The 27121-nt window shown below is 36.0% G+C and overlaps 3 protein-coding genes and 1 long non-coding RNA gene across 9 annotated transcripts; 2 read left to right on the top strand and 2 right to left on the bottom strand.

Annotated features, from left to right (window-relative positions):
• Positions 1-126: 126 nt before the first annotated feature.
• Hyccin (hyccin) lies at positions 127-3504 on the top strand. 2 transcript variants are annotated; one of them, XM_015980398.2, is made up of 7 exons: positions 127-156; positions 450-614; positions 662-826; positions 877-1172; positions 1226-1443; positions 1489-1629; positions 1712-3504. In XM_015980398.2, exons 1-7 carry the CDS (start codon positions 142-144, stop codon positions 1978-1980), a joined length of 1269 nt encoding a protein of 422 aa, XP_015835884.1. In that variant the 5' UTR covers positions 127-141; the 3' UTR covers positions 1981-3504. The 2 variants fall into 2 exon arrangements, with proteins under 2 accessions (XP_015835884.1, XP_008193528.1); XM_008195306.3 differs by lacking the exon at positions 127-156 and adding an exon at positions 208-397.
• LOC655445 (uncharacterized protein) lies at positions 3187-4117 on the bottom strand. 2 transcript variants are annotated; one of them, XM_961989.5, is made up of 4 exons: positions 3978-4117; positions 3763-3889; positions 3586-3717; positions 3187-3536 (listed from the first exon to the last, which is right to left on the bottom strand). In XM_961989.5, the coding sequence occupies exons 1-4, from the start codon at positions 4013-4015 to the stop codon at positions 3456-3458; spliced, it is 378 nt and encodes a 125-aa protein (XP_967082.1). In that variant the 5' UTR covers positions 4016-4117; the 3' UTR covers positions 3187-3455. The 2 variants fall into 2 exon arrangements, with proteins under 2 accessions (XP_967082.1, XP_064213148.1); XM_064357078.1 differs by lacking the exon at positions 3978-4117 and adding an exon at positions 3949-3967.
• Positions 4010-24846, top strand: Rbfox1 (RNA-binding Fox protein 1). Of its 4 annotated transcripts, none has more exons than XM_962243.3 (8): positions 4010-4151; positions 15596-16036; positions 16233-16286; positions 19022-19114; positions 20940-20994; positions 21043-21290; positions 23225-23431; positions 23479-24846. In XM_962243.3, exons 2-8 carry the CDS (start codon positions 15599-15601, stop codon positions 23521-23523), a joined length of 1140 nt encoding a protein of 379 aa, XP_967336.1. In that variant the 5' UTR covers positions 4010-4151; positions 15596-15598; the 3' UTR covers positions 23524-24846. The 4 variants fall into 4 exon arrangements, with proteins under 4 accessions (XP_967336.1, XP_064213147.1, XP_008193529.1 ...); XM_064357077.1 differs by lacking the exon at positions 4010-4151 and adding an exon at positions 7557-7791 and having other exon boundaries at positions 23279-23431; XM_008195307.2 differs by lacking the exon at positions 4010-4151 and adding an exon at positions 7560-7791.
• On the bottom strand, positions 23994-26102 carry LOC135266403 (uncharacterized). The gene is made up of 2 exons (XR_010334444.1): positions 25794-26102; positions 23994-25741 (listed from the first exon to the last, which is right to left on the bottom strand). It is a non-coding gene; the product is annotated as an uncharacterized LOC135266403 (long non-coding RNA).
• Between the last annotated feature and the right edge of the window lie 1019 nt (positions 26103-27121).

The following is a 27121-nucleotide window of genomic DNA, read 5'->3' as shown; positions in this document are numbered from 1 at the left end:
ATCGACGTCAATGATGAGACAAGTAGTTAATATTTTATAAATTGTCTATTCGTGGAACCGTAAATAATGAATCGCTCGAATAATTGCTTTACGATTTGTGTTTTTGAATTTCAGTGGCGCAAAACCGAGGAATCTTCAAAAATGTTTCGGACCATGGTACGATTTTTCAAAATTGAGCATGTAGGCAACACACATTTTAAGTTGGTAATGAGGGTCACCAACAAAATTCTCCACATCCATAAATCACCCTTTTTGACAAGTTTGTTTTAATCTATTCAATTTGTTATTTTTAACGCATTGTTGGGCCAAATAGTGATAAGATGTACTTAAATAAGCAGTCGCATTAGTGTATTCATAAGTGTGTTTAACGGGATTCGATGACATAGATTTCGAAAAAGTAACCTCAAAGTTACAACCCCTTAATTTTCTTATTATTGTAACAAAAACAGGAGACAATAATGGCAGATATCCTCGTCTTGGACTGGATGGAGGAGTTCGAGTCGCTCACTGAAAGCGAAATCCACACCTACTCATCAGAACAAGAACATAATCACGAAGTTATGGTCGCACTTTACGACATTCTAACGGAGCCCTATAGGTTTAAAGGGCAAAATGTATGCAGTGGTGTGACTTGACCCCCGTTTTAATGCGCTCATTTCAGCTGATTGACGGCATTTGCCAACAGCTGCTGGACTTTTACAGATCAGGGGAGGAACAACTCAAGAAGTTCACACTGCAGTATATACCAACTTTAGTATTTTTACATTTAACTGAGAAAACGTACACTTCGGTACAAACCCTTTTAGTTAGTTTATACAATTTGGAGGTACCGTCACCCCAAGCTTGACTAAGTATTTGTTGCAACGTTGTTTGTAGGTCATAGATTCTAAAGGGCAGCCCCGGACCCTTTCATTCCGGGTCCCAAGCATAGCTCAGTCGTCGATATACCACGATTCCAACAACTTGGAACCGGCTTTTATCGCCGAAAATTCGCTACGGCGGTGGGAAGAATGCAACAGTAAATTAGTGAGTTGGGGGCCCCTGCCACAAGTTGAGTGTCTGAATGCTCAGAACCGCCAACGTGTAATCACCGCACTTGTGTTCCTATATAACCAACAACTAGCTAGTGTCATATCCCAGGGTATTGAGCATACTTGTAGGGGGATTTCTAGGTAATTATTTTCCGCCTAATCGAGTTGAAGATGACCCAAATTGTTGTGTATAGATTAGTTTCACAAGGATTTTCTTCCAATGATAGTGCAAGAAGTTCAATAAATAGTGATTGTAGTTATAGCCAAGGTATTGCTCCTCGCATTCCCGTCTCTAGTCCATTACTTTTAGAACTACTTCACATAGTGTATCACGGGGCTGAGAAGGGCGTGAACGGGGCCGTCCAGGCCCTCCATGATATCACGCAACGGGCGAAATACGAGGCATTTGCCGGTAAGTGCAAATCCGTCGCTATTGCGCTCATAACATCGATTCCAGACGTGCTGTTGTCCGCAAACGCGATAAAAAATCTGATCCAACGCTCGTCCTCCGTGTCTGTAACCCCGCGACCGTCACAAAGTCACAGCATTTCGAAATCAATGATCACAAACGCGTCATTCCGAACGAAAAAACTACCTGGTACGTATGAAAATGATTGGCGTTATTTCAATGCCATGATTTGACTGAAATACATGGACTTTGCATTGGTGATTATGTGCAGATGATATACCAATCCAGGATGAGCATCAGACAGAGGTTCCTTTAGATTCTATAACAGAGGAGCAGGAAGAGGCTGACAAAAGCAAGCCGAGAGGGTCAGTTAGCGCACTCAAGCATTTGCCTAAATTGCCCGGCTTAGGGAAAAAACACAAAGTGAAGAATCCTCCAAGTGGAGGAGATCAAGTTGAAATGCAAAATGCGGGGGGAGAGTCAACAGCAGAGTCGCCGTCGACAGACTTTAACCATGCTGTGCACGTTAGTGCGGTTTAGGAACAACAGAGTTTTTCAAATGACTTATTTTTTCTAACAAGGTATACAATGAAGTTGATATAGGTGTTGTTTAGCGCTAGGGACTACTAATCAACCAAATATATTTTTTAAAGTATGAATGCGACAAGGGGCGTCTTGAGGGGGTTTCGATGCACCAGAGCAGTAGGTTTTGAGTAGATCTTAGCGAATTCACTTAGTTCTGACAGCACGTCTTACTTGAACTTAATTTAACTGAAAGAAGTATTTTTATTTAAGTGCTTGGTTGAGTTTTATTTATTTACTGATTCAACACGACGAAATGGGGGTTTCATTTTCGTGATACATTGGTTATATTTCAGGTTTTTTACACGAGACGAAAAATTTTTTTTACAGAGCTGGATCTAGTCATGATAAAAACGTAATTGGCACCCTTTTAAGACTAAACTGAACAATATTTTACTTCGATCCGGCTCTGTAAAGTTATTTGATACTATTATTTATCATTTCTTTATTGGTCATAATTAGAGGTCCTAACAGAGAACAAATTTGGAGTTATGACTGTGGTGCGGATTTTTTAAAATTTAGTTAAAAATACATAAACAAATTGAAAATACGATACACGTTGTTACTACAAAAGGTCAGCTTAAAGTAGTAAAAAGTTTCTTCTATTATGCTTTTTAATAAAATTTTTATCGGCGTATTTTAACAAATTACGTAACATCAAATTCCTATCTTAATTGAAGCGAAAGTAAAAATTCTGTCATTTGATTCTGCTCCAATCGTGAAAGTTTCGACGGGGTTTTCACAAACAAGTTAATTGCAAAAATCATTAAGGTGGAATGCGACTACCGAGGAAGCTTATCATAATAGATAACGGCGGTAAAAGTGCTATTTGAACACTGATTTCAGCCAATAATTGCTGTCTATCAGCGTTTTTTGACGAGGCCTTTTATAGTAACAAATACTGAAAATCTATTGTCTGCGTCAGTTGTTTATTCCAGGTCTATTCAGGTAATAATTACATTCATTACGTCGTACTTGGCCACTAACGTTGGATGTAAACGATTTGCGAATAATTGCCTTCAAATAATAATACATACGTGGTTTACGATTCGTTAGAGATATTGTTCCATTCTGATTAATAAAGCGCCGAGCAATAAATGAGATTTTGTTTTATCTATTCGTTACAAAATAGGTAGTGTTAAAGCATAAAAAAATGACGGCAGGTAATGTGCGCGAAAAACCATGATGTATTATCTTTTTATTAGTCTTTCACATTACTCATGAATAATAAAGTGTATAAATTGTTTCGTATCAGGAAGGTTTCTAACTTGAAGGGTGTCTGAAATCGCAAGTGCATGAACACGAAGCAATATATTTAAGTGTTTTGATTTGGATGCGTTCCTTTGCGTGCCCTTTTAGTGGGAAGCTCTTTTCTCATGTCAACTGTAAATTATCAGTGTTGTATTGTTACAATTATATTGATGTTAGCCAGGTCATGGGCGAGATCTGTTGTATCGTTGAATAAAACAGCCTTTAAACGAGTTCAGTCTTACATCAACTTCTCCTTCCTCCAACTGTAACACAGCTTTGCGTTAAGTGACTGAAAAAAACGCTAATATTCACCTGATCAGCTTGGTACAAGTCGCGGTAGCACGAAGGGGAGACGCACTGTCTTATGCACAGGACTTTGGAAACGCCGCTTCGCCCCAAACAGCCCCTTTCGCACGCGGCCTCCACCTCCCTAAACATCACCTCCTGCAATAGTGCCTTTAGAAAATTGGTGTTTTGGTCGGGATTTACATTTTTGTTGGTCTCCTTGTACGGAAATTCGGGGAACGTGTAAGTCACTTTCTGTGCCAAACCCAGACTTATCACAACCGTTGTAACCAAAGCAGTGATCATGTCAGGTCTTTTTTGTAAATGTGCCCTGAAACAAATCAATATAGAATTTGAAAGGGTGATTCTGCGCGCGCATTTTATTTTTACGTCTATCTCACTCTAAACTGTCGTAATACCTGTCGTCTTCATTTCTTTCTAACAACAAATTCTCCATCGCTCTCGATCAATTATTTGTGTCGTGCATCGCGGCAACCACTTGCTGATTCGAGTGATGCGAACCCGAAAATTGTGATCCGAATCAATCTGAATCATTTCGAAAATCGTCAATCAAGCACCGTTCATTTGCGAAGGTAAGTGACAGATCGATTGGCGATTGTTCTCAAACAAAGCATGCTGTGGTGACGGTTAGTAACCTTCTGTCAAACTCGACAATTATTTGCGTTAGATATTGCTTTGATTTCTTGAATAAACTGGGGTGGCATTCCACAGTTATTAAAATTTGGCGTTATTTAACCCATCAAACCGGTTGTGGTGGTCACTTTCCAGTTCTTTCTTCTGGGCGCACCTGTGGCACTGGATGCCGCCGAATGAATAAACTATTGTTTACTTGCGTGTACGGAGATAATATCCCGCATTTTCTCTAATATTAACACCTATTTGGATTTGGTTATCACTTTTATGAGGAATTAATAGTTTCTTGGCAAACGTGTAAACAAAACTTCAATCCGCTTGGTTTTTTGACACGCGCCTACTTAAATGAGCCCAATAATTGCTGTGATTGGGTTTGTTCAGGTTGTCTTCATGGCTATCTTCAAATTTTGTTTTCAGTTTCTTAGTTTAGTGTTAATTATGATTAACAAGATGATTGTTAAGAAATTTCATCCAAATTATTTGGAACGATTGAAAGCTGAAATTACTGCAGAATGGGAACAACTTAATGAATGCATTTGGGTATGATACGATTTTGCGAAATGCTTCTCATTTTTCCTTTCGGAAATTGGAGAAATCTCGGTTATTTCCATTTTTGAAATGTTTTTGCTCCTATATTGTTTATGTGTTACCTATCTATACTGTTTCTGTCTTTTTTATAAATCAAAATGCGCACATTGTTGGTACAAGTTTGTATTTTTTGCGGAAAATTTTCACGCAACGGAAATCTGATACAAGCTTCCCAGAATTACATATTTAAAATAATTATTATCTTCTATTCTTGTTTACGGTTTATGAATATTGTAAGAAAAATCTGCAACCATCTATGCAAATCGCTGTTTTGTGTTATTATAAGTTATAACTTTATAACATAACCTGTTCCCAGCGGTAGATTAGATAGATAAAGCATTGAAATCACTGAAAATGCGGTACGTTTTGCGGTTTTATGTTAGAATTACTGGATACTACGACACAAAACAGAAACAAGCTTTTTTCCTTTTGTTTGTGCTATTTAGGCAACAAGTTATTACTATTTAGAAAGTTTTTTCAAGAGCAAAATAACTACTCCAAATTGTTCAAATTGGGAATTTGCACTTACATACCACAGATTCACACTCACATACTACTGTTTGACGTCAATTATGATTAAAACTAAGCTAGTGAGGATCACAGTATTTATCAAAGTAGTACTATGTCTCTATAAAACAGGCTAAATTTTTGTTTGTAATAATAACCTATCCTGAGGTCTCACTAATCTGTTGAAGCAAGTTGTCACATTTTTTTTTGAAAATACGTTTTTGCAGTTATTTTGAATAGTTTCTCGGACCGTATTTTTTTCAAATAATGGTAAATGTCTTTTCAATGTTAGAATTGATCTGTAAACTGAAGTAGTAATGAAAAAAGAAGTCTTAATAATGACATAGTTGAGTACCTACTGCTTAGAACACCATTAAAAAGCATTAGATACATATCTAACCGCTATACACACAAACAAAAGTGTGTTAACGGAAACAAAATTGCAGTGCGGATGACCTATTACAGGGGAAAAGCCACTAATTTTTATAGCTATTAATAATAATGTAAATATTGCTTACTTAACATAACATTCTTAATCCTGCTCTAATGAGAAAATCTCGTAAATCTTGATTAGAAAAAATGTGTCAACAGTAATCCAATTAACTTGGGTTGGCTGGTAAAGCTTGATAAAAAATATACAATTACATCAGAAATTTTAACACGCTCGTAATTTTCATTTTATTAATAAGGCTCACGATATCTTGCACCTGAACCGGATTTAAACTCAATTTCACCTGAGGGAGAAGGGTAAATCGGTGTCTTTATAAGGTTCTGCTGTCAGGAAATATTTGTTGCTATAAAATTTCTTTTCGTGAATTCTGTACACTTTTAATACTTTAATTTAATACTTTAATAAAAATATTTTTATTAAGCGTCCTAATTTGACACAAAAACATCCGCTTATAACAATTAAGCGCTGACCACATAGACTTTTTTCAAGTGACGTCTAAATGTAGATAATACCTATGATAATTAAATAATTTATAGGTATGGTGGACGTATACTTCTGCAAATGAACAATTTAAGAACAGGTAGCAAATTCCTACCTAGGGGTGAAAACTTCTTTCAAACACTTGACTTAAAATATTTAAAAGCCATAAATTTCTTTTAAGACCAAGGCTTGGATAAAAAATTTATTTCTGGAGGCTTGAAGTCATTGTAAAACTTTATATTGTGCAGTCTAGAGTAATATAACAAGAATAAATTTTTCACCTGGATGTTTGTAACTTTACATAATATATTATGTATTTCATTCATACACTATTTTGTCTGGTACATTTTTACTAACAATTTCAGTTGGGTGTTTAAAAGGCAGGTTTCGTGAAGCCATTTTTCTGAAAATTGAGGTAGAAATTTAAAAAAATTGCGAAATAAATATTGGATTGAAATAAATGCACTTGAAGAAAATGAAGTAACACAGTTAAAATTAAGATTAATTTAGCAACGTTCTTGAACGTTTACACTCTCATCATTATTTAACTAGTCACTTAAGGTATCTCTACCTTTTTTATGAAATCAGCTAAATTATCTCATATTTTGTTCTTGAAAAAATGCTGTTTTGTTGTCATCAATTTTGATTTGCGTTGGACTGGACTATAGAAAAAAGTTTAAATGAAATGAAGATAAACACAAAGTGATAACGCCATTTTTTGGCTCTCGATTTAGCTACATTGTTCGCTGTTTTTTCTAAAATATTAAGATATTTTTAAACGGAGAAACATCAAGGTAATAAGGTTAAAGTAAATAAGGGAATAAGGAGATTTTTCGAGTTTACGTTTGCTCGCACCACAAACTTCGGTGATTTTGGGTTTTATTCGCGTCGTTGTGGAAAAGCTGTCAGTGGGATTAGTAATTAACTTAACAAGAAAAGTTTAATTCCGTCCATAAAATTAAAAGGATGAGTCTTCAGTTTTCCGTTCCGAAAACTATGAACATATTGCGCACACCCACGGTGATTGAACGCAATTACTCCATTAATTGCCCGCCTTTAATCACCGGCCACTGGCGGCACCTCCCAAAATCCTTGGCAAAAAACCCCAAAGATTGAATTGAATTAGAGGGTGTCTAGGTGGGGCGTCTTCGATTTTCCAAAATTAAATTGAGTTTTCGAGAGGTTATGTTGGCGGGGCCTCCGAGGAGAAGCCCACCATCTCTCCATCTCCTTCCCACCGGGAGGATGCGTTCGGAAGATGGTCTGCGCGCGCTCCTCGTCTCGTTCATTGATCGTCCCCACCTAGAAAATAGCATGTGCCCCTCCGCCACGGCAGCCGGGGTAGTTGAGCCACGGCACCCTGAACGGGCGTTGTTCAGCATTCAAAGCCAAAACTGAACGTGAAGGTGGACCGCTGCTGCAGCGAGAAATAAACTGTGCCAATTGAAATTTTTGCCTCGTGCAGTGTTTTTATGTGCGGAGGGCTTTAACAAGCAGCCAAACTGTGGGGTGCCGGGGCTTTTTTTCTTCCTCCTCAGGGAATGTACTACCCGGTAAGTTGCCTCTCCGCACATGGCCTAGAATAGCATCTCGCATCTGGACGCTGGGGGAGAAAGAGAAGCCAGCTACCAAGCCTGAAATATTGATGATTGTTGTTCTGGTCGGCTTTTTCCTTTCTTTTAGCTTATCCCTCGGTGCTTATGCAGACGGGTTTCTTTATTGTGGAGATAAGTACGTCTAAAGTTTTAAGAATGTTTACTCCCAGTGGCGTTTCCCCCGACAATGAACCATAAAATTTAAACACTAAGTTCTAGCTATCTTTAGATCGGTTTTGGTAACGCTTTTAGCAGCTGATTCATTTGGATTTCACCGGAGGCGACTGAACCATTTTTTTGCAATCAATCTGAAGAATGCGAACACATTATCAAAATTACAAGATTATTGCGCGTGATTGAGTGGTGCGTTCGGTCGTGATGAGTTTATGTTTACGTTCCATCAAAAGAGATATAACCGAGATAATACTACTGGCCACTGGGCAATTTTTACATCAATGTCACCAACCTTTTTAATAATATCGTCGCCAAAATGGCGCACCGACAGAACAACTAAATTTTAAGCGAATAAATACAATAGAAGCGTATCCAAACTAAAATTTAACAAGAGTTGTTAATAAGTTTGACATGAATATTTAACATTATCACGAATTAATTTATTGCTTTATAACGTAGTTGAGGTATTAGGGTAGTTTTAATGCTAGGTGTACCTGAATAAACCCAACATCTGCTTCAACAAAAGTACAAACGGTCGCAATTCGTAGTGATGAGGGTTTGACGTTCAGCAACTTACCGATTTATTTATGACCAAAAATATAAAATTTTGCTGACCTAGATACTTATATATTTTGGAAGGAAATAATTAATGCCATCGATCTAGGTTTACATAATTAAAGAATCCAATAATGGGCGAAACGTGTAGCGAAAATACAAAATAGAATTTCATAGTGTTTTTTTAATCATGAGATTTTATTATCGTAAACAAACGAATAAATTGCATTCGGGGCTACCTGCAATTACTTTGGGCCTTACCGTAAGTATGACTAGAAGTAATTGCTATTTCAGCTAGTCCAGAAGTGACATGGAAGAGGCAATATTTACAAAATTAACACAGTCGTAACAAAAATTCAAAGATAAACTGCCTTTTTTTTCAATTTTTTGTAATAAACCATGCTATAAACGTAATAGAGCTTTCTGGGAATTTTTGATTCTTTTTGATTTATGGTTTTCAGAAAAGTATTTTCTTAAGACCATAAATCAAAGCTGATGGTCAATGACTGATTTACTAAAAGCTCAGTTATGTTTATGATGGAGGGTTTATTGCAACCACCCATTTTTATATGCTTTTGCTGTCGTTTTCTCTAATTTTCTTGAAGAAATGAAATAATCTGTTTGCTAAACATCTAACATCTATGCATTTACTTATTTTGTTTGTACTTAACATTTTGACTGTTTTCGATTTATGTATCATTTTTGGAATTTATTGTGCAATATCGGAAACGTTTATTGTTTCCTAGAACGTAACAAACGAGTCATAGAACGCTTTTTTGTCTAAAAATTGGACGTTAGAAGCAAGTGTTCTTGGCAACCAGGGTTCGTTATAACCGAGTTTCACTGTACCTATTTTTTACTTTCCTGATGTTGCAAGATTTAATTCAGAGTTTGAAAAGAAATCTTATAGTAATCAAGATTCAGTTGGATATTATGTTTCTTTTTTAAAAAAGTCGCATATTTTTTACTTCAAATTTGTGTTGAAGTTAACAATTTGTTATTAATTTTGCAAAATTACTCAGTTTCTGTGTAGTTTTTTAATGATTACACACACACTGGCTGCTTGCTCGGCCCTACATATCTGCTTATCGGGAAGCTTTACGATTTGTTCAGCATCATCAACACTTTGTCGCTCTTGTAATTGTTAAATTGCCTTGATTGGGACGGAATTTAAAACACATGTGGTGGCCCTGGACTTCAATAACAAACATGCCAACAGTTTCGTTTCATCGCAGCTTCGTTAAAACGTCCAATTTTCGGCACGGTTTATTCTAAAAATATAAGTTGAAAATTTTACTTTATGGGTCACTGATTGAATTAAATGCCGTGTTAAGTCAACAATTATTTATAACTCCTACTTTGATTTTACTTACGATAAATATTATGCTCAATTAAAAAGTATTTTTAACGAAATAAAGCTAGCCTAATTCGATTTATTTTGCATAAAGCTTCGTCTGGCATTATTGTGATGATTTTGAAATCCACCCCAGATTAATTAGATTTCCATGCTGCCTGTTTTTGATTAAAATCCTCAATTCTCAGCGGAGCTCCGGAAAACAGCGATGAATTTGTTTGAAAAGGGATGATAAAACAAGGTTTCGGCTCTAATGTTACGGGTTAATTAAAACTTCTTCAGCTCTGATTAGTAAATTACGCGGAAAAGAATCAAATTCTACTTATTAAATAATTTAGATAACAAAGAGTTGTAATCTGAAATCGATATTTCTCCTGCTTGTGTTTACCTACTCAACTCTCAAAATAGTTGAGAGACGGAGTAGCCACCCAGACATCAATTCAAAACAGGTTTCCCCTAGAAATTGCATGTTGCGTCTTTCCTCCACTTACAATAACGACAGAGATAAAGCTCTTTTGGGCTCCAAATCTGGGGATCTTCAAAACCCAGCTTTTATCTCTCTCACCTACTCGGATGCAACGTGCAATTTCTGCAGGAAATGTGTTCTCTCAACCTCGAAAATTCAGTGTCCGCCAGACTTGAGAATTTCGCTTTGCGAGAAAAGGATCATTTGAAATATTGCACTGTTGTCAAGCAGGCAAGCGTTTCTATTTTTTATTTACGTGGGCCCGAGTCCCGAGGGAATCGAAAGAAAGAAGTTTAGATGAAAAACTTCTCCGTTTCAATTCGTAAGATAAATGAGATTTTTATTTGACGTTGTGATAAATATTTTTGGGGCGAAAAAACAAGTAATAAAGAATCAAGTTATCAAATGATAGATGGTGTTAGAAAAATGTAATAACACGCAATTTGCTTTCCAATCAACACATGTTCAGGAGAACAAAGCCCTAACAATGACTAATTTACATCTTTCCAATAAGGACATTGTTTCATCCGTAAGATATTTTAATCGGTCTGTGTTGACGTGCATTTTAAGTTGAACAAACTTCGCGGCTTTGTTTACGCAAATAAGACATATAACAACCATAAAGCTAACCGGTCCACTTTACATATTTTGCTTCTGTTACGTTTCTTCTAATAACCGGAAATTTGTCGTTATTGTTTTTCATTGATTCTTCTTGACGAAGACAAGATAACGAATTAACAACATGCAGACATGCGGGTCCCAGATGTTTAAAATTTTCCAAAGTTACAGCCATGCATGTAATCTGATAATAACAGAAACCATGTTTGCTTTCCTTTCCCAGCTACCGTTTTTGTTTGAAATTCGTTAAAGACCAAGTTTGTATGTTTCATGTACGTATTTGTTCGACAAATGATCTGTAAATAAATAAAACGTGCCTAAAAGTTACAGCCGAACGGCTGCACTAGCGAAAGTAATTATTTGGGGGCAGTTTTGCAGATTCGCATGCTTGTCAAAGAAGTTTGTTGAATTTTCAAAACGTTTGGTAAATATACAGAAAACTTTGTTTTCACTTGGGGTAATCACTTTATCATTTCTTGATAAACTTGGTTCATAGTTAGGTCAAAGATCATTAGACAACAATCGTTATAAACATGTTTTTTTTTCATTCCTTCAAGAGTTATCTTAATTTTAGAATTACTTTGATTATTAATAGTAGAGCGTTGGCTTATCGATCATGTTCTGCTAAAAACAATGTCACAAGTCACACAACATTAGAAGAGTTAAAAAAATTGTTGCAAATTGCAGTGTAATGTTTTAAGAACAATAATTATTATTATGAAATAATGTTTTACGTAAATAGCACAGTTATTAAGTAACTGGCAGTTTTTTTCCAATAAGCTTGAGAAAAATGCTACTTTTTAACCACCAAATGAAAAACCCTTTGGTCATATTTTATCTGGAGATCTTTGCATGGGCACTGCAGTGAGCTGAAAATAGGACTTGCAACACGGCTGCTGGGTGCGCCCGCCCTCGTTAATAGGGTGGGGGCGGCTGCTGTGCTGGAAGTCGATTTTGAGCATCTTCAACTCCCAGCCATCCCAGGTAAATAACTGCTTATCCCGGAGGGATATCCTGAGTTATATTCGGAGCGACGATTTTAATTAAATTCTAGTCACAAATGAAAAAGAAGTTAATTCAGTTTGACGAGAATGTTCGGCGAATTCTTAATTTGATTGTAAAATATAAATACTTTTGATCGAATCAGGTTGATGGATTCGGAAACGTTGGTGCTATTGCCAAAAGTAGAAATATCGGCAATAAATAAATATTTTCGAACCAGTCTTTCATGTGTAGAAAATTTAGAAACATCAATATAATCGATTTGTGAATTTGCTAACGGAAGCACGTTCGGCCTAAATTCTTATTCGATTTTATACGATTGGTTGATACAATAATTCAGAAATCGCCGGCGATTTGTAGACATTTAAATAGCAACTTGTTTCGTTCATTATTCCAGGGCAGGATGAGTGCTTTATAGCATTCTTGTCACATTTTACAGTCAAGTTGTAAAAGCATAATAATATTGATCACCTCTATATTTCAACCTATAGAGCAGAAGCGGCCGCCGTTCTTTTGTAGTTTGTGCTGTTTTTGTGTAAAGTGACCTATAAATAATCAGAAACGTGTCATATCTATTATTGAGGTTGTCTAAGCGGAATCTCAAAATATTTAATTTTTATAAATTGGAAGGCATTGCCAGTCGTTTGTATTTATTTCACTCAAACGAGCCGAATTAGTATGAATAATTTAGTTTAACGTTCTAATAAACAACGTTTTCTATGGTTTTTGAAATGTGTGAGGAGCCTATTCACCTATTGAGTGTAGTAGGTGGTGAAAAAGGGAAAATTAGGGCTTAAATATTACATTCCGCAATTTGGATGACATAGAGGACACGGAAATAGTAGAAGGTGGAACAAAGCAGACCGGAAGTGAATTACGTTTCGTGCCTTCCTCAATCAGCTTGGTTATTAACTAGCCAGGCGTATGACCTTTACACACTACTCGCTTTACATACAGGGCTGTATGGTATCTCTTCACGGGTGTACGAAAAATAATAAGAGACGCATCACAGCGGAAACCGGATGGAAGTGATACGCATCAACAATTAGAAAAAATATTTGATGGGGCAAGAGGAGACACGGTTTTCACTTTTTCAAAGGATTACGAAAAATGTGTTAAAATATTTCATTAAATGCGGTTTGGCAACGTTCTCACGTGTTTTACCATCAATCTCAGGTTCAGCTGGTACATGCAACATTTTATTTAGAAAGAAGGCATTTCTGAAATTCAATAATTTTGGGGAAAATCCGCTTTTCCGTTATAGTAATGGTATACAGATGGGAATTTAGCATTGATTCAGGATTGGCATTCGTGCCAAGTCGGTTTTGGCATTCGAGACAGATTCGTGAATTAAATATTGATAAGTCCGTTGCCTCTTTTTGTGCCTCGAGATTGCAAATCACCAACAAAAAATTAGGAATTCCTCCCTTGAAGCTAATCTCGACCTTGGTGGAAGTTGTCGATGTTGCGTGCATACCTCTTTACGGATTTCAGGAAACTTGTGTTTAAATTTAGTCTGTTTACATGCCGCCAGCGGGGTTTTAAGAACATATTTGAACACTTAGGGTTTGACTCCTCGGATGGAGCATTCATGGGGCGGTTTTATCGCGTGTTTACCAAGGTTTCAAGAAACCAAGTTTAAAAATCCAGTGAAATAAATTAGTCTTCATCTCTGAGACATTATTTGTCTTGTTTTGCTTTATCCCCGAGTACGTGAGGAGATTTCTTTGGAAGTCCTGAAATTTATTTGTTCTGTTTCAAATTCAAAAACTAAGCTCTGAATGTCTGCCATATCCGCCGGATGTACACCATGAACATATTAAATAGTTGGCACGTTGCAGCTTTGCCATCCTGTAATGAAGTAATTTAAATTTATGTACTTAATTTTAGTCCTTGGGTAATTGTGGACCTGGAGGCAAGGCCCAGGGTGTGCGTCTGTTGCATATTCTGCCGATTGGTAATCTCTAATTATAATTCACCATGAATAATAGTCGCAACAGCGAATAATAATTTTGTGGAATCGTCTCATATATTCATCAACGAACTTTCAACAACTTAATTTGGCTGAAACTGTTCTCCGTAGAGCCATATTGCTTCAATTTATAACTAACATTGCGTCCCCATGGGGTTAATTACGTGATGACATCACTGGAACAATTGTGCTGTGCTTTGACCGTCTGCATTCTTCATTAAACTTTCCCATAGAACACATCTGCTGGAAATGTGTTTGAATAAAATGCGTTAACACAAAACAAGGATGCATTAATAAATTAATTAGGGCTGGCACAATTTTTAATTTACATGCCGGTTTTTCCAAAAAAAAGATTAATGTTGGTATAATTTTTCTTGTCCCGTAAATTCACACCGGCATTTTCGTGTGCGTTATCTCCCTCAGTGTTAAGTTAGGGTAATTAAAGCCAATTAATTTAGCATAAAAGTTGGTTAATGAAACGTATCAACGTGGAATAATAAACACTTTATTATTGCATCGAGTGACACAAACAAGATTAAAACTTTTTGATTTAGGCGAGAAAGTGAACGATTATTGCTGATTATTCTGTTATTTATTGCAGGTATACTGCATGACCTTTCTTAAAATGTCTCGTTAATTATTTATTGTCTCAAATCTGGCCATGGCAAGTAATGTGCATTGTCATAAAACAACACTGCATTTAATTTACAAATATCTACGCATAATTCCACGTATGGCGCGCTTTTTCCAAACAAGGGTGATTGGAAAGCAGACTAAAGACATCAGTGTGACAGTTTCTTTCATGTTATCTGCTCGGCATTATTTTTAAACTCTTGTTCTCTTTCTTTAGCAAAACTAATAAAAATTTATCGAGTTATCGTGACTTAAGACTTTGAGTTTTTTATTATTTAGGTCACATAAGAAAACATGTTTCATATATTATTTTGCTAGAAACGCCTAATATTGGTGTCATAAATACCCACTGTAAACTTTTTTCGTTGTAATTATTGTTAAATAATTTTTTTTATTCTCATAGTGTGTATTGAGTTGCTCGTAAAACAGTAATTCGGTTTATCTGTTCTGATGTGTGAGATTATACGGCCAATTTTCAACTGAGTGTGTTGTAAAAAATGCAGGGAATCACGAAACAGCGTTTGGATTTGGATCATCAATAAATCCTACATATTGGCAATTGATGTGAACACTGAATTTGTATTTCCCCTATTTTTCCAAAAACGTCGACAAAAATTGTAACCCAAAGATGAATAATAGTTGTGATGACTTTTAGCATAATAAAGTGCATTTAAATTTGTAACAGATGTTTACACCTATGTGATTTAGGGTTTTGATTTTGCCAAGAAATCTAAATTCCCGAAATGGTTTTGAAAATATGTCCCGTGTCGGTTTAACAAACCTTAGGTTGACGCGATCCCGCATTATTTTTAAAGATTTGCTCTTGATTAAAGCTCGTTAGAGTATTTTAAATTAGAGATCTGGCGCACTGCCAAAACCACACCTATTTTAGTGGATATTCAGCCAAGCGTTGGGCGTCAACACCGTCGCACGGATAACCATCTCAAAGAGGCTGCTGATAATTTGACAATGAATCTTATTTTTTTAGCACATGGTTCAGACGGGTATGTCAGCGCCGTTTGGAGCGGCGACTCCGACGGGTTTCCCTGCGCAGAACGGCGACGTGAAGCCTGCGGACGAGAAGGCCCAAGTGCCGCTGCTGCCGCCGCCGACGGGGACAGCAGCGACGGGCACGGGGCCCCCGTTCAGTCCGCCGCCCCCGCAGTCGACCGCCACCGGCGAGCAACCCACCGTGAGCATAGTAAATAGCCCAGCGTTAACGCAGAACCAACAACCGTACAAATGCGATCAACAACCCCAAGAAACGGAGACGAACGGCGCGGTGGCACCTCCGACGTCCGAGGCGTCCGACACCAGCGCGTCGGGGACGCCGGCCACCATAGACCCTTCGAAAAACCAGCCCAAACGGCTGCACGTTTCCAACATTCCTTTTCGGTTTAGAGACCCCGATCTGCGGGCCATGTTTGGGGTAAGAAGCTGTTCGATTGTTTAACTAGGCAAAAAACGCATGTTTTATTCATTGTGTGCCAGCTTGTAGAGCTGGACGCAATCCAGAACACTCTTGAAACGTTTAATTAAATTGCGGCCGGCTTTTATTAGCTGATTATTGGCATAAATTGTTTTTTTCTTGTTTCGTAATGACTTAAAATTGATTGTGTTTTCAGCAATTTGGCCCAATACTCGACGTAGAAATAATTTTCAACGAAAGAGGATCCAAGGTATGTGAAAGTGTACAACTTCCATTATAAATACAGTACTATCTTGAGCCAGCTATGTTGCTATTAAACTTTTTATAGGTTATTGCAGATGTTTCTCCGTGAAAAATCTTCCAAAATAGATCTTTTGGAAGATTTTTTCTTTTGTCTGGTTCTTTGTCTACGTTTCACTTTTCGACGAGTCAGTGCCACTTTTTCCTATAGTTAGTTTCCAACTTAACCTGCTTTTGTTTATATCACGTTGTTTTTCTGCAATAACTCTGAGATGTATTATTTGTCTTGTTGAATTCTATTCTGGAACTAATCTAGCATTTACAAGTTTGTTGTTTTGCTATTTATTCACTGTTCATATTTTTTTATTTCAGGAAATTGGTAGCTAACAATTTATGTAAGATCGTTACATGCGTTTATTGGGGATTTTAGTCACTTTTTAAAGCCTGTAGACTGTGCATTATTCACTTTTAACTAGATATCATGTTAAACCGCCATTTTATTTCTGTTTAATTTTCTTTATTTATCTTTCATCTGTGTTAACATTGTACATATTTAATAGTTTTTATGTTGCTGTTTTTTTTCTTTATTCGTTGTGATTTTAACACTTTTGATTTCTTTTAAATATGAGCATGGACATACTTTTCTTGTTTATGAATGACAAATTTTTGAAGATTTTGCATTGTTACGTAAAAGCTGCTATCAAAACTAAAAATACATTCTTTTCAGAATCGTTTAGTTTAGCTTAGGCTTAGTTAGATCTGACGATTAGTTGTAGCTTTGGATCATTTAAGAAAACTTTTTTATAAATTACCACACATAAATATTTGCATGTTTGGTTTTAAATAATTATTTGTTGAATCTAACAACAATTGATTGTTGCTTTATATGTTTACAAAAGAATGCCATTTAGATAATAGCAGTTAATTTCCTGAGAAATATTTGATATGAATTAGTTGTTCTCAATTTTGTCCAATCTTTACTAAATGCAGTTTATCTCTACTAATTTATTTTTGCTAAAGTCTGGAAGAAGTGCATGATAATTTCGTTAACACAGTTTTATTTTTACACAAAGAGAATAACTTTAGTTCTCATATAATAGTCAGTGTGTTTGGATTTATTGTCTGGCTTTGACGCATGAACTTGTAGTAATTGAATTTACTGAAATGAACGTTTTGAAATATTAGTTCGACAAGGAGATGACAATGAAGAGCGAAAGAGAATAAGACTTGCAGTTACTGGATTTGTTTTATGAACAAGAAATGGCAATGGAAGAGGCGAATGCATGGGATAACTCTTTGAGTTGTTTTCCTAATAATTAATGTTTTGTGGTTGGCACAATAAATAGAATGATGTATGGGCATATTGCACTTGTCTATGGGCTTTTTCAGTGAATAACACCCTGGTAAATAACACCTTAGATTTGATAGCAGCAAAGCTGAGTAGGCTCTTTCACACGAGAAATTTGACATCGCAGTGTAATTATTATATGATGCATGTTATTTACTATAAATACAACATACATTATCTTATATACAAATATCGTTCAAGTGCAATTTGATGACTTTTACTAAACATATGACATATGATGGCGTAGTGAGATTTGGTTTTTTTCATATAATGATTGTGCTGTAGCAGCTATTTGAGTTCGTCTTTGATTTGACATGATCTGTCCGATCTTCATATCCATTTACTTAAAAATGATTCGGGGCGATTTCTGCAGGTTTAACACTAAACAATTGGATTTTACGTTTGTCATTCCTGCAGTTGATCACCTGAAAAGTAAAGAGTGCCCCAGTGCAGGCTCGATTCTGTTAGTTCCTTATTGCCTTGTCAGTTTCCCGTACTGTTTGTATTCTGTTCTGTGTTGGTTTTCAACGGGGGCTTTGAGTTGTGTGTTCTAGCTTTGGAATTTTGTTACCTTGCTCACTGAGAAACGAACCGATTAAGGGGTTACATGCCTAATAATCCACAAGTAGTTGAACATAACAGCAACTTCATTACGTGTGTGTGTCTAACAGTCGCCTTAGATCAGTAATAATTACCACACTAGCTGTAACAGTGCTAAGAGCGAGCTAGAGCGGAGGTCGGCAACAACACTCACATCCGTGTATTTCGCCTGCACAAACACCCACACCGGCAAAGAAAATACAGTCAATTTTGTTGTAGTTTTATGTGTATTAACAGAGATAATAGTGTGGAGTGGCAAGGTTCCCTTTAGCTTGCTCTTAGCTTTCTAGTTCGCTTAGGTGAAGAGGAGTAAGGAGAAGCGGCGTGTAGTGAATTTGATAAGGAGAAGCGTGGAGTTGGAAGCGACGAAATTGAATTGCAATGAAGGAAATTGCCATCCAGGCGAAGGAAATTGCGTTTGTCGTCTTTCTCAGTGACGAAGGTGCACAAAACCGATACACACAGCTCAAAGTGGTCGTGGAGCGCGAGAGAAAGTGTCGCCTCCTCGCCGCGTTGATCGGTGGAGGCGGCGTCGAGTAGATGGATATGAGCAGAGAGGCGGCGAGTGGTAGTGTACATAGCTAGGCGCACTGGCGCACTCCCGTCACGTGGAGCGAATGCCGCCGCCGACTTGAGGCTTAACAGTGTAAAGTAGTCTAACCCGAGAGCCGAGACTAGTGAGCGAGTGTGGAATGAGGCTTCTAGACAGAAGCATGTCTAATGTCTAACGTCATCATGTCATTGCACGAGTTTGAAGAGCTGTTTATAATGCATGTCTTGTCTGTCTCTGCATGCAGGGGTTCGGTTTTGTAACATTCGCAAATAGTGCTGATGCGGAGCGCGCACGAGACCGACTACACGGCACCGTGGTTGAGGGAAGAAAAATAGAGGTGTGCATGATATAGCTCTACGTGTAGCACTGGCCTGTCCCGTCCCTCCCCGGTAAAACAAGGTCAAAACCCCCGTGTGGCTGGCTTGCTGGCTTTAGTGACTAACCGGTAGCACCTCCCCGCTTCACACGTGTTGTTTTGACGTTCTTTTGCCGCACACACTATCAGTTATATCAGTTCTGTAAGTCACTCTCAGCTGTCGGTTCTCCAATGTGTGTACGTTGTCTCTAGACCGTGTCGGCCATTTAATTGGCTCTTGCGAACTTGCGATGATGACGCGACAGTTGTAGTTCCGATCCCCCTCCCTCCCGATCACGGGCCGCCGAGGAGGTAAGTGGATAAGGCCAGCGGAGCGACGCCAAGGCCCCCAATGCGGGCGGGGGCCCTGGTGACGCTCCAGCCAACAGTACCACACGTATCTTACTTTTAAGGTCCCTACCACCTAAGACTAGCCTAAGATAGCTTAAGACTAGATATACACACCCAAAAACAACCCATAACCCTGTTTAACGAACTAGGAAACAAACCACTGTATTGAATATATCTTTGATAAGTCAAGTCAGGTCAGGTCTACTATAGCCAGCGAACTTAAAAAATAAATGAGAGTTCTAATTTTGTTGCTTGCTTAATTTATGTAACGTATGATGACTTATTTCCCAAAGCTTTAAAATTATGCGAATTGCTTACCATCGTACTACCATCGAGAATCGAATCATCAGTTCTGTTTATAAAAGGCTTTGGCAACTTATTATCATTATCAAAATATAGGCGAGGTGATCGCTTCCAACGTAAGAAATTGTAACGTCACAACCTTCTCATATCAGTAAATACTTTGAGTCACCAAAGACCTGATAAAAATTGACTTCTTTAGACCCAAAATTTTGTCTTCAACAACACCACCTGATTGGTATGACTTGCTTTGGAGAGCAATTGTAAAGAAACGGTTTTCACCATTGTAGTAATTTTTTTGGCACAAAAATTCTTATTACAAAACTGTTCTAAAATCTAGGCCAGATCCGAGTTTTTACCATAAACAAAGTCTATTATTGGCTTATTTTAATATCTAACTTTTTGTAGTGGGATTTGGTCACAATCTGCATTTGATAAATTAATGTTTCATTATTACATACGATAGATTTATTCTTAAAACTAAACTTGAGACTAAAACTTTTTTGAATTAGCTTTTGTATTTTGTTCGTTGTTTATACAATATAATCGAATTTAACTTGTTTAGTGTAAATGTAGTAGTCATAATAATTATAAAAGAAAACATGCACAAGTGATAAGGAAATGAAGATTTTTTGGTTTATTGGTTGTTGTTGGGTTTATATTAATTAGTTTAGGTAATAAAAGAGGAAGAGAAATTATATTCAGAGTCAAGTCTTTGTGAGATTTATTATTATGTAAATTTTCAAATAAGATTTCAATGTTTTGGCAAGTTTTCAACTAAAAATTAACTTAGTTTATTTTGTTTTTAAATTGATTTATGAAACTTTCTTGAAGTTATAAAACATTCCACAAAACAGTAGTGATTAAGTAAGTGTTGTTAAGAGATTTCATATTACTGGCCCACAGTAGATAAAATATTTATATTAATTAATGAACAATCAAGGCCTGGTAATGTGAGATTTTTCCATAGAAATGCTAAGTTTATTAAAATTGTGACCAGTTAGGCCCTTGTAAGGATCGTTAGTGTTGGCTAGAACACTTTACCATCCTTACTGAATCTAATATAGTCACTTGTTTGCAAAATGAGGCAATAAACAAGTGGTTGTATTAGATTTGAGTTACCACACTTATTGTCATTGTTGTTTATTTTCGTTAGGTCAATAATGCAACTGCAAGAGTACAAACTAAGAAACCACCAACGCTTCCAACAGGTATGTACCACATCCAGTTATGTTGTAAATCATTTACACTGTGTCTAGTTCCGGTAATACAATGGTCCGATGCCACACTGCGAGCTGGAGTGGCGGCCATTCAGAGAGGACGAGCAAGGGCAGCATATCCGGCAGCCGCTGCAGCAGCTGCAGCCGCATTTGCGAGGCATCCGACGCCTTTGGCTGGAGCTTTACACGGTTACACCCCCGTTTTGAACACATTACCTGTAGATGGCAGCGTTTACTATGACCCTTTTCTGGCTGCCCACGCAGCTGATCCCAATTATAGACTACAGGTAAGATTGAGTTGTAATCCGACCAAAATTTTAGAATCTAACTGACATAACAATTTTTTTTATCAACTTTGTCATCGTTCTTAGAGGAACTTTTGTTCTTATTTATTCAAGAAGTTGCCACCCTAATGTGATATGGGTGTTTACACATCGCGTTAGATGAAACTGAATCGGTGGAAATATTGATTTAGTTTCATAAATATTGTATAACCGTCTAGGCGACGTGTAGACGTTTTTTGCCACACTAGAACCTGATTAAGCATACATTATTTCCCTAGCGATGTAACAATCAGAGAATGTATGTTTAATTGTGATTTTTTACTATTAATTTATTATCTGAATTAACTATGACTAACGTTAACAAGATGTAATTTACGTTTATGTTAAGTGTTTTTGGTGTATTACTACTATTTTAAATTTATTATACATACGTATGTATCTCTAGATGCATGCATAATTATATGAAAGAATTGCATTTCTATTTAGCAAGACGAAACCTCAACGTTTTTTCTCCCACTTCACTTTTCACTAAAAAATTTTTAGCCTTAGGTCTGTCTTTGATAAATTTAAGATTTTTTTTATTTGTCACATGAATTTTAAAATAGTCAAACATTTTATTTATTTCATTTGATAAACGTAACATTTGATGGTTTCTATGTCTTGTCTATTAATTTTGTTAATTATAGGAATGTAATATCAATAGTTGTGTCTCTAGATATTTTAGCTTTTATTTCTTGTTAAATATTGTAAAAAATCTTGTATTATTTGTTAGGTTGAGTGTAACTCTTCAAAAACCTCGTGGGAGGGAGTATAAGGTTTTTATTGCAAGCACCTTTTCTTGTATAATTTTCTTTACAAACCTCAAAAGAAAAAAACAAGTTAAAATAATCTAAATGATTCGTAATTCAACTGATGTCTGGCTTATAAATGAATTAAAATTTTTATTTAAAAAATATGTTACTATATTTAGTGGCGATCAAACCTTTCAAGGCAGTTTTCTGTAAATTAATTTACTATCAGGCAAAAATATTAATTTTTGTCAAAATAAATATGCGATATATTTAGTATCGATTTGTTTGAAAGACCGAACCAAAACGATGATTTGTGAGTATTATGACTCACGATGGGAATTTCTGAGTTTGATTCTAAATTCTTGGCTTTTAATTTTTTGTGGGGAAACATTTTTAGCTTTCAAGTGTCGTATTTGTTTAATTTCTGTGTAGATTTTTTAATAATGCCTTCATTTCGTAATTCTTTTAACTGGAGTTCAATCAGTAAAACATTCAGTTATATCAGTAGACAATAATTTTTCTAAATCATGCTTACGTCTCACCAAGCTGAGGTTGAATTTTTTTGCGAACTCGTAAAATCGAATAAGTTCGTCCTGTTTCAATTATTTTTACATAATAAACTTTTTCCTTTAATGTGAGAATTCTAAAATTAATAAAATTAATAATTGAAAATTAAAAATAATTTAAAATATAGTAAATATAGATGGAACTAAAAACAGTAACGTGAAAAATTTTGGTTTCAACTATGGTTTTTCGCGTTTTACTGCATCACTGTGTTAACTTAGAATAAAATTAAGTATCAAAATGACGTATATTTTTCGCCAGTAGAAGTATTTTTTGGCTGGTGATAACATCCTGTTAATAAAATGAAGTAAGTTTTTATCTTTTAAAATCGGGTTTCTTAACGTCTTTAAAGTTAAGCTTACATTTCTAGTGAAGTGATAACCATTTTCATGTCTTTGTTGTTGGAAGATACGAATTAATGTTCTACTTAATCGATGTCTTCACAATTAACAAACCGTCTCGTCAAAATCTAGAAGCGTGCTTCTAGATTTTGACGTGCGTATGTTGTACATAGCACAGCCTTGATGTGTCTGCATCTAGTGGCTTTAGATGTGCATGGCTGTGCATGGCTCTTTGTTTTAGGCTGCTGCGGCCGCAACACCTCTATTAAAAACACCTCTGTCGACTGCCCAACAGGCGAGTTACGCTGCCGCTGCCACCTATACGGCAGTTGCGGCGCGTTACGGAGCCGCTCAACCCGTCGCCGGTTACGCCGCTGTCGCCGGTTACGGCCGGGATTACGCTGATCCCTACCTGGGACACGGGATCGGGCCGATGGCCGGATATGGGGTACGTCCTCATCCCGGCATCAAAATAAAACTAACGTTGATTTGCAGGCTGCTGTGTATCGGAGCGGTTATAACCGGTTCACGCCCTATTGAACATATCCGCAGCTCCGTTAGGCCTACGAAAATACTCAACTGTTATTTGTCTTGTGTACGTAGCACAAAACAGCACAAACAAGAATGAGCCAAAGAGCTGTAACTCACTAACGTAAGCCCTTGTGATAGCCCACCTAACCCAGCTCTCTAACTTAGTTAAGGATTAGTCATAAGGTCCGTTTCCATTCACTTATACGGCTACCTTTTACTCGAAACTGACTCAGGTCGGTTGGAACGGTAAGTGAGGATAGTTGTAGGGTATTGCAGGACGTGTAGTGTTACGTACTTTATTTTAACTTAAGACATGTGACACAAATGCCATGACCAGGATAATTAGCTATCGTTCAGACTGTTATTAAGTACCTTACTCAGTCACAGAAAGGCTTGTGTTAGGAATCATTAGGCGATAAAGCAATAAGTTCAATTTTTCGTTCGATCGCTGTTTTAATGACTGGAAACTGAACAATATCATGCGGTATTCGATTTTAAAACCACATTGTACACATAGATACATATGTCAAATAGTAGGTTGTACGATCTTTAAAAACTACTAAAAATTTTACCCTTTTATCGATTAAGATTTTGACAGGTTTAATCGTGGCTGTTCTTAGTTGTGGACAAATAGTAGTTCCGACTTCCACTATCGTCAAGTTTGAACTCAACGTGAATTTTTCTTAATTTTGGACAATAGTGGAAGCCCCATAATGGTGAAAATTCGATATAATGACACATTTGTCTTGTAGTTGTAAGATTTAAGTTATAAAATGACTGGTAGGACTTACATTACGCTCTCTCGAGTCTCATTTGTATTTATGAATAGTTAAGTTTATTCGATTTTTAGTATAAGTGCAATGGAAACTAATTTCCCACGTGTTTAGTGTATTTTTAGTTAGTTATATTTTGATACTCTATTCTTTTTTAAGCAGATGTTGTAGGTCTGCATGACATATCGACGATAATCTCTCTATATTATAGCTCTCTAGAATGTACAGTTTTTTCAAAGATCTGTTTTTAATTGTGTAAACCCTGGGATGTGTTTTCGCATTTGCCATCTGTAAATTTTGGTTTGATTTATTCAGTTTTGTTGATTTCCTGTGTTGCAACGCACAAAATGCTTTCCGTGAGTGTGAAAATACATCCTTCAAATTAAGGCCAATAAGCTCTAGTCTCTGTAAATATTTCATACGTACAAAACCCATCCTCTTTTGGTTACGATCCCAAGAATTTTCGGTTTTTATCAGTATCATCCCATTTTATTATAATAACCCCCAATATATTCATACCTTTTTATGAATAAAACGTAAAAGAGGTACAAGCACAAAGGCTGCGGTATTTTATTTATTGACCCCGTCATCTTAAAAAACCCGTGAATAATTGTGAAAAAATCGGAGAGAAACATTCAATTTATGATTTTTACGTATTTTTACTAATTCAAAATTTAAGTACACTTGTTAAAGAGAGAAACTTTTTTCAAGTGGTAAGTAACATGGTCTGAAAAAACGACATGACGTTGGCTTGCCCAAGACACATTACGATGTCATTCTGTTATGTACAGGGTGTTTCAAGTTTTAGTCTCAATAAAAAAATTTTTTTAGTTGCCCAAAAGAGAAACATGTCGCAAACGATAGTCTCTAACACGCATCAATTTGATGCTTTAACGTTATCCCAAATTTTTATGGTATCGGCGTGAAATGCAAAAAACTTCATTAAAAAAAAACAACAAAAAGGCGATTTTTAAAAGGTGAATTTGTTTGGACGAAACCGTTTTTAAATAAAACGGTAGATTCCTTAAAATTATAACTTATAATTATAAAGAAAATATTTTTTGCGTGTTATTTATTTATATTTAAATTTAAATAATAAATCGAATTATTATTTAATTAAGTTTAAGTATTATTTAATATTCTTGTAAAGAATACTAAAAGTATTTTTTTTTTTTAATTTTTATGATTTTGTTTGAAAACTGTTGTAATTGCACAGCTTTAAGTAAATTTCTGTGCATAGTCTTAGTGAAGAATAATGTTTAGTGTGGAATTTTGTATTTCGCTGGTGTGGTTGTCTCTGCGGCGTGGAGTGCGTTTATTTTTAACTAAATCAGCAGTTCCTCAAGTTAATAATAAGTCGGAAGATTCTATTTGAATCAGTGGGGCCTACGAAAATGCTACGCAACAGTATTAAAGCACATGTGCTACGCCGTTCCAACTCTATTTGTGAATCGCTATGAAAAAATGGATTTATTTATAATAAAGATTTTCTATTTTTATCTCAACCTTGGTGTTTTACATTCCGTACCATGTTGCCACGTGTCTGAACGGACCCGATAAAAACAATGTAACTGTTGCATGTGGCAAGTTACACGTGACACATTTACCTTCATCCCCAGTTTTCCTATTTATTCTGACAGGTTTATATCAAACATGTGTCTTCATTTGCAGGTTCTTCTTAATTATATAGTTCAACAAAAAATTTCTTGACTTCAGCTTAAAAATGTTAAAATTGGGGCGATGTTTTGCGATTGCGTACTAAGACTTTGCCAAGTCTTATTTAATCAGCGATCAGCGGCGTACCCCAAAGTTTCATTCAATATTCATAAACCAATTTTTAAACTGGCGATTAAGTTTCGTGGATCGCATTTTGCACTTGTAAAAATACTACAATATTATCTGGTTTTTTGAATAAATAATATCAATCGCAACACGTAATCACAATGGAATAGTACTAGTACCGTTACCAAATTTGATTCATTCATGTTCCTTATTGTTATTAGTTTTTTTTTCGTGTTTATCTATTCCGAAGGTGCTTTAAGACACTAGTGACGAATTTGTGCGATTAGTTTTTCTATTGATTAATCATCACCGAATTACTATTGTAAATAACCAATGATTAGGTATCTCATTATCTAATGATTCAACATGGACCATTGACATTGGTGTATTATTTGTCACACAGCTTATTTAGTAAAATATGCATAAGATAAAGATTTATTGGTCTTATTACAATTAAATCAAAAGTCTTTCTGACGTATTTCCTGATTAATCATCACACACACGACGTATTTGGTGTTAGCTCCAAGTTTAGATAAGTGCGTCTGTTTAATTCATAATGATTGTATAAGTCTTGAACAGAATATCAATTTTGACCGTTTTTTATAATTTTTGAAAAAACACAATAGGTATTAGTCTCAGGAAAAACTAGTCTAACATAATTTTTAAATTAAATAAACATGTATGTGCCTAAGTTACGATTATTATCTAGAGACAATTAATTATAATAATAATAATAATAATAATAATAATGAGTTTTTTAAGTAATTAATTTTGCATTTTTTTAGTTTGCACTGTTTGCAATAAATGTGGTAGAGGTAGTCGAAATTTGTTGAAAAAAATGAAATGAAATGAAAAAATAATACCTGGTAGGTACCTACATATTTTTTTATTTATAACACCGTGAATGTAAATCTCTAAAATAGCTTTACCAAAAGATTACCAGAATAAAAAAAATACGAAAAAGTCTTTAAAACACGTCAGTTTAGTCAGTAAAAGAGATTGTACGGATTTAAAGTACGTAAAATGTTAATGGAAAAAACAATTTTTCATTA

Source organism: Tribolium castaneum, chromosome 5, assembly GCF_031307605.1.
Source record: "Tribolium castaneum strain GA2 chromosome 5, icTriCast1.1, whole genome shotgun sequence".
NCBI classification, from domain to species: domain Eukaryota; kingdom Metazoa; phylum Arthropoda; class Insecta; order Coleoptera; family Tenebrionidae; genus Tribolium; species Tribolium castaneum.
The sequence above is the reverse complement of the archived record's forward strand: the minus strand, read 5'-3'. Positions and strand labels throughout refer to the sequence as shown.

Coding starts and splice junctions, on each gene's coding strand:
- LOC655445 (XM_961989.5), bottom strand. CDS start 4,015: ATGGAGAATTTGTTGTTAGAAAGAAATGAAGACGACAG. Junction 3,890..3,977: donor GAAAGAAATGAAGACGACAG/GTATTACGACAG, acceptor GATTTGTTTCAG/GGCACATTTACAAAAAAGAC. Junction 3,537..3,585: donor ACTTGTACCAAGCTGATCAG/GTGAATATTAGC, acceptor GCTGTGTTACAG/TTGGAGGAAGGAGAAGTTGA.
- Rbfox1 (XM_008195307.2), top strand. Junction 20,995..21,042: donor ACCACCAACGCTTCCAACAG/GTATGTACCACA, acceptor CACTGTGTCTAG/TTCCGGTAATACAATGGTCC. Junction 21,291..23,224: donor ATCCCAATTATAGACTACAG/GTAAGATTGAGT, acceptor TCTTTGTTTTAG/GCTGCTGCGGCCGCAACACC.
- Hyccin (XM_015980398.2), top strand. Junction 615..661: donor ATAGGTTTAAAGGGCAAAAT/GTATGCAGTGGT, acceptor CGCTCATTTCAG/CTGATTGACGGCATTTGCCA. Junction 827..876: donor TTAGTTTATACAATTTGGAG/GTACCGTCACCC, acceptor CGTTGTTTGTAG/GTCATAGATTCTAAAGGGCA.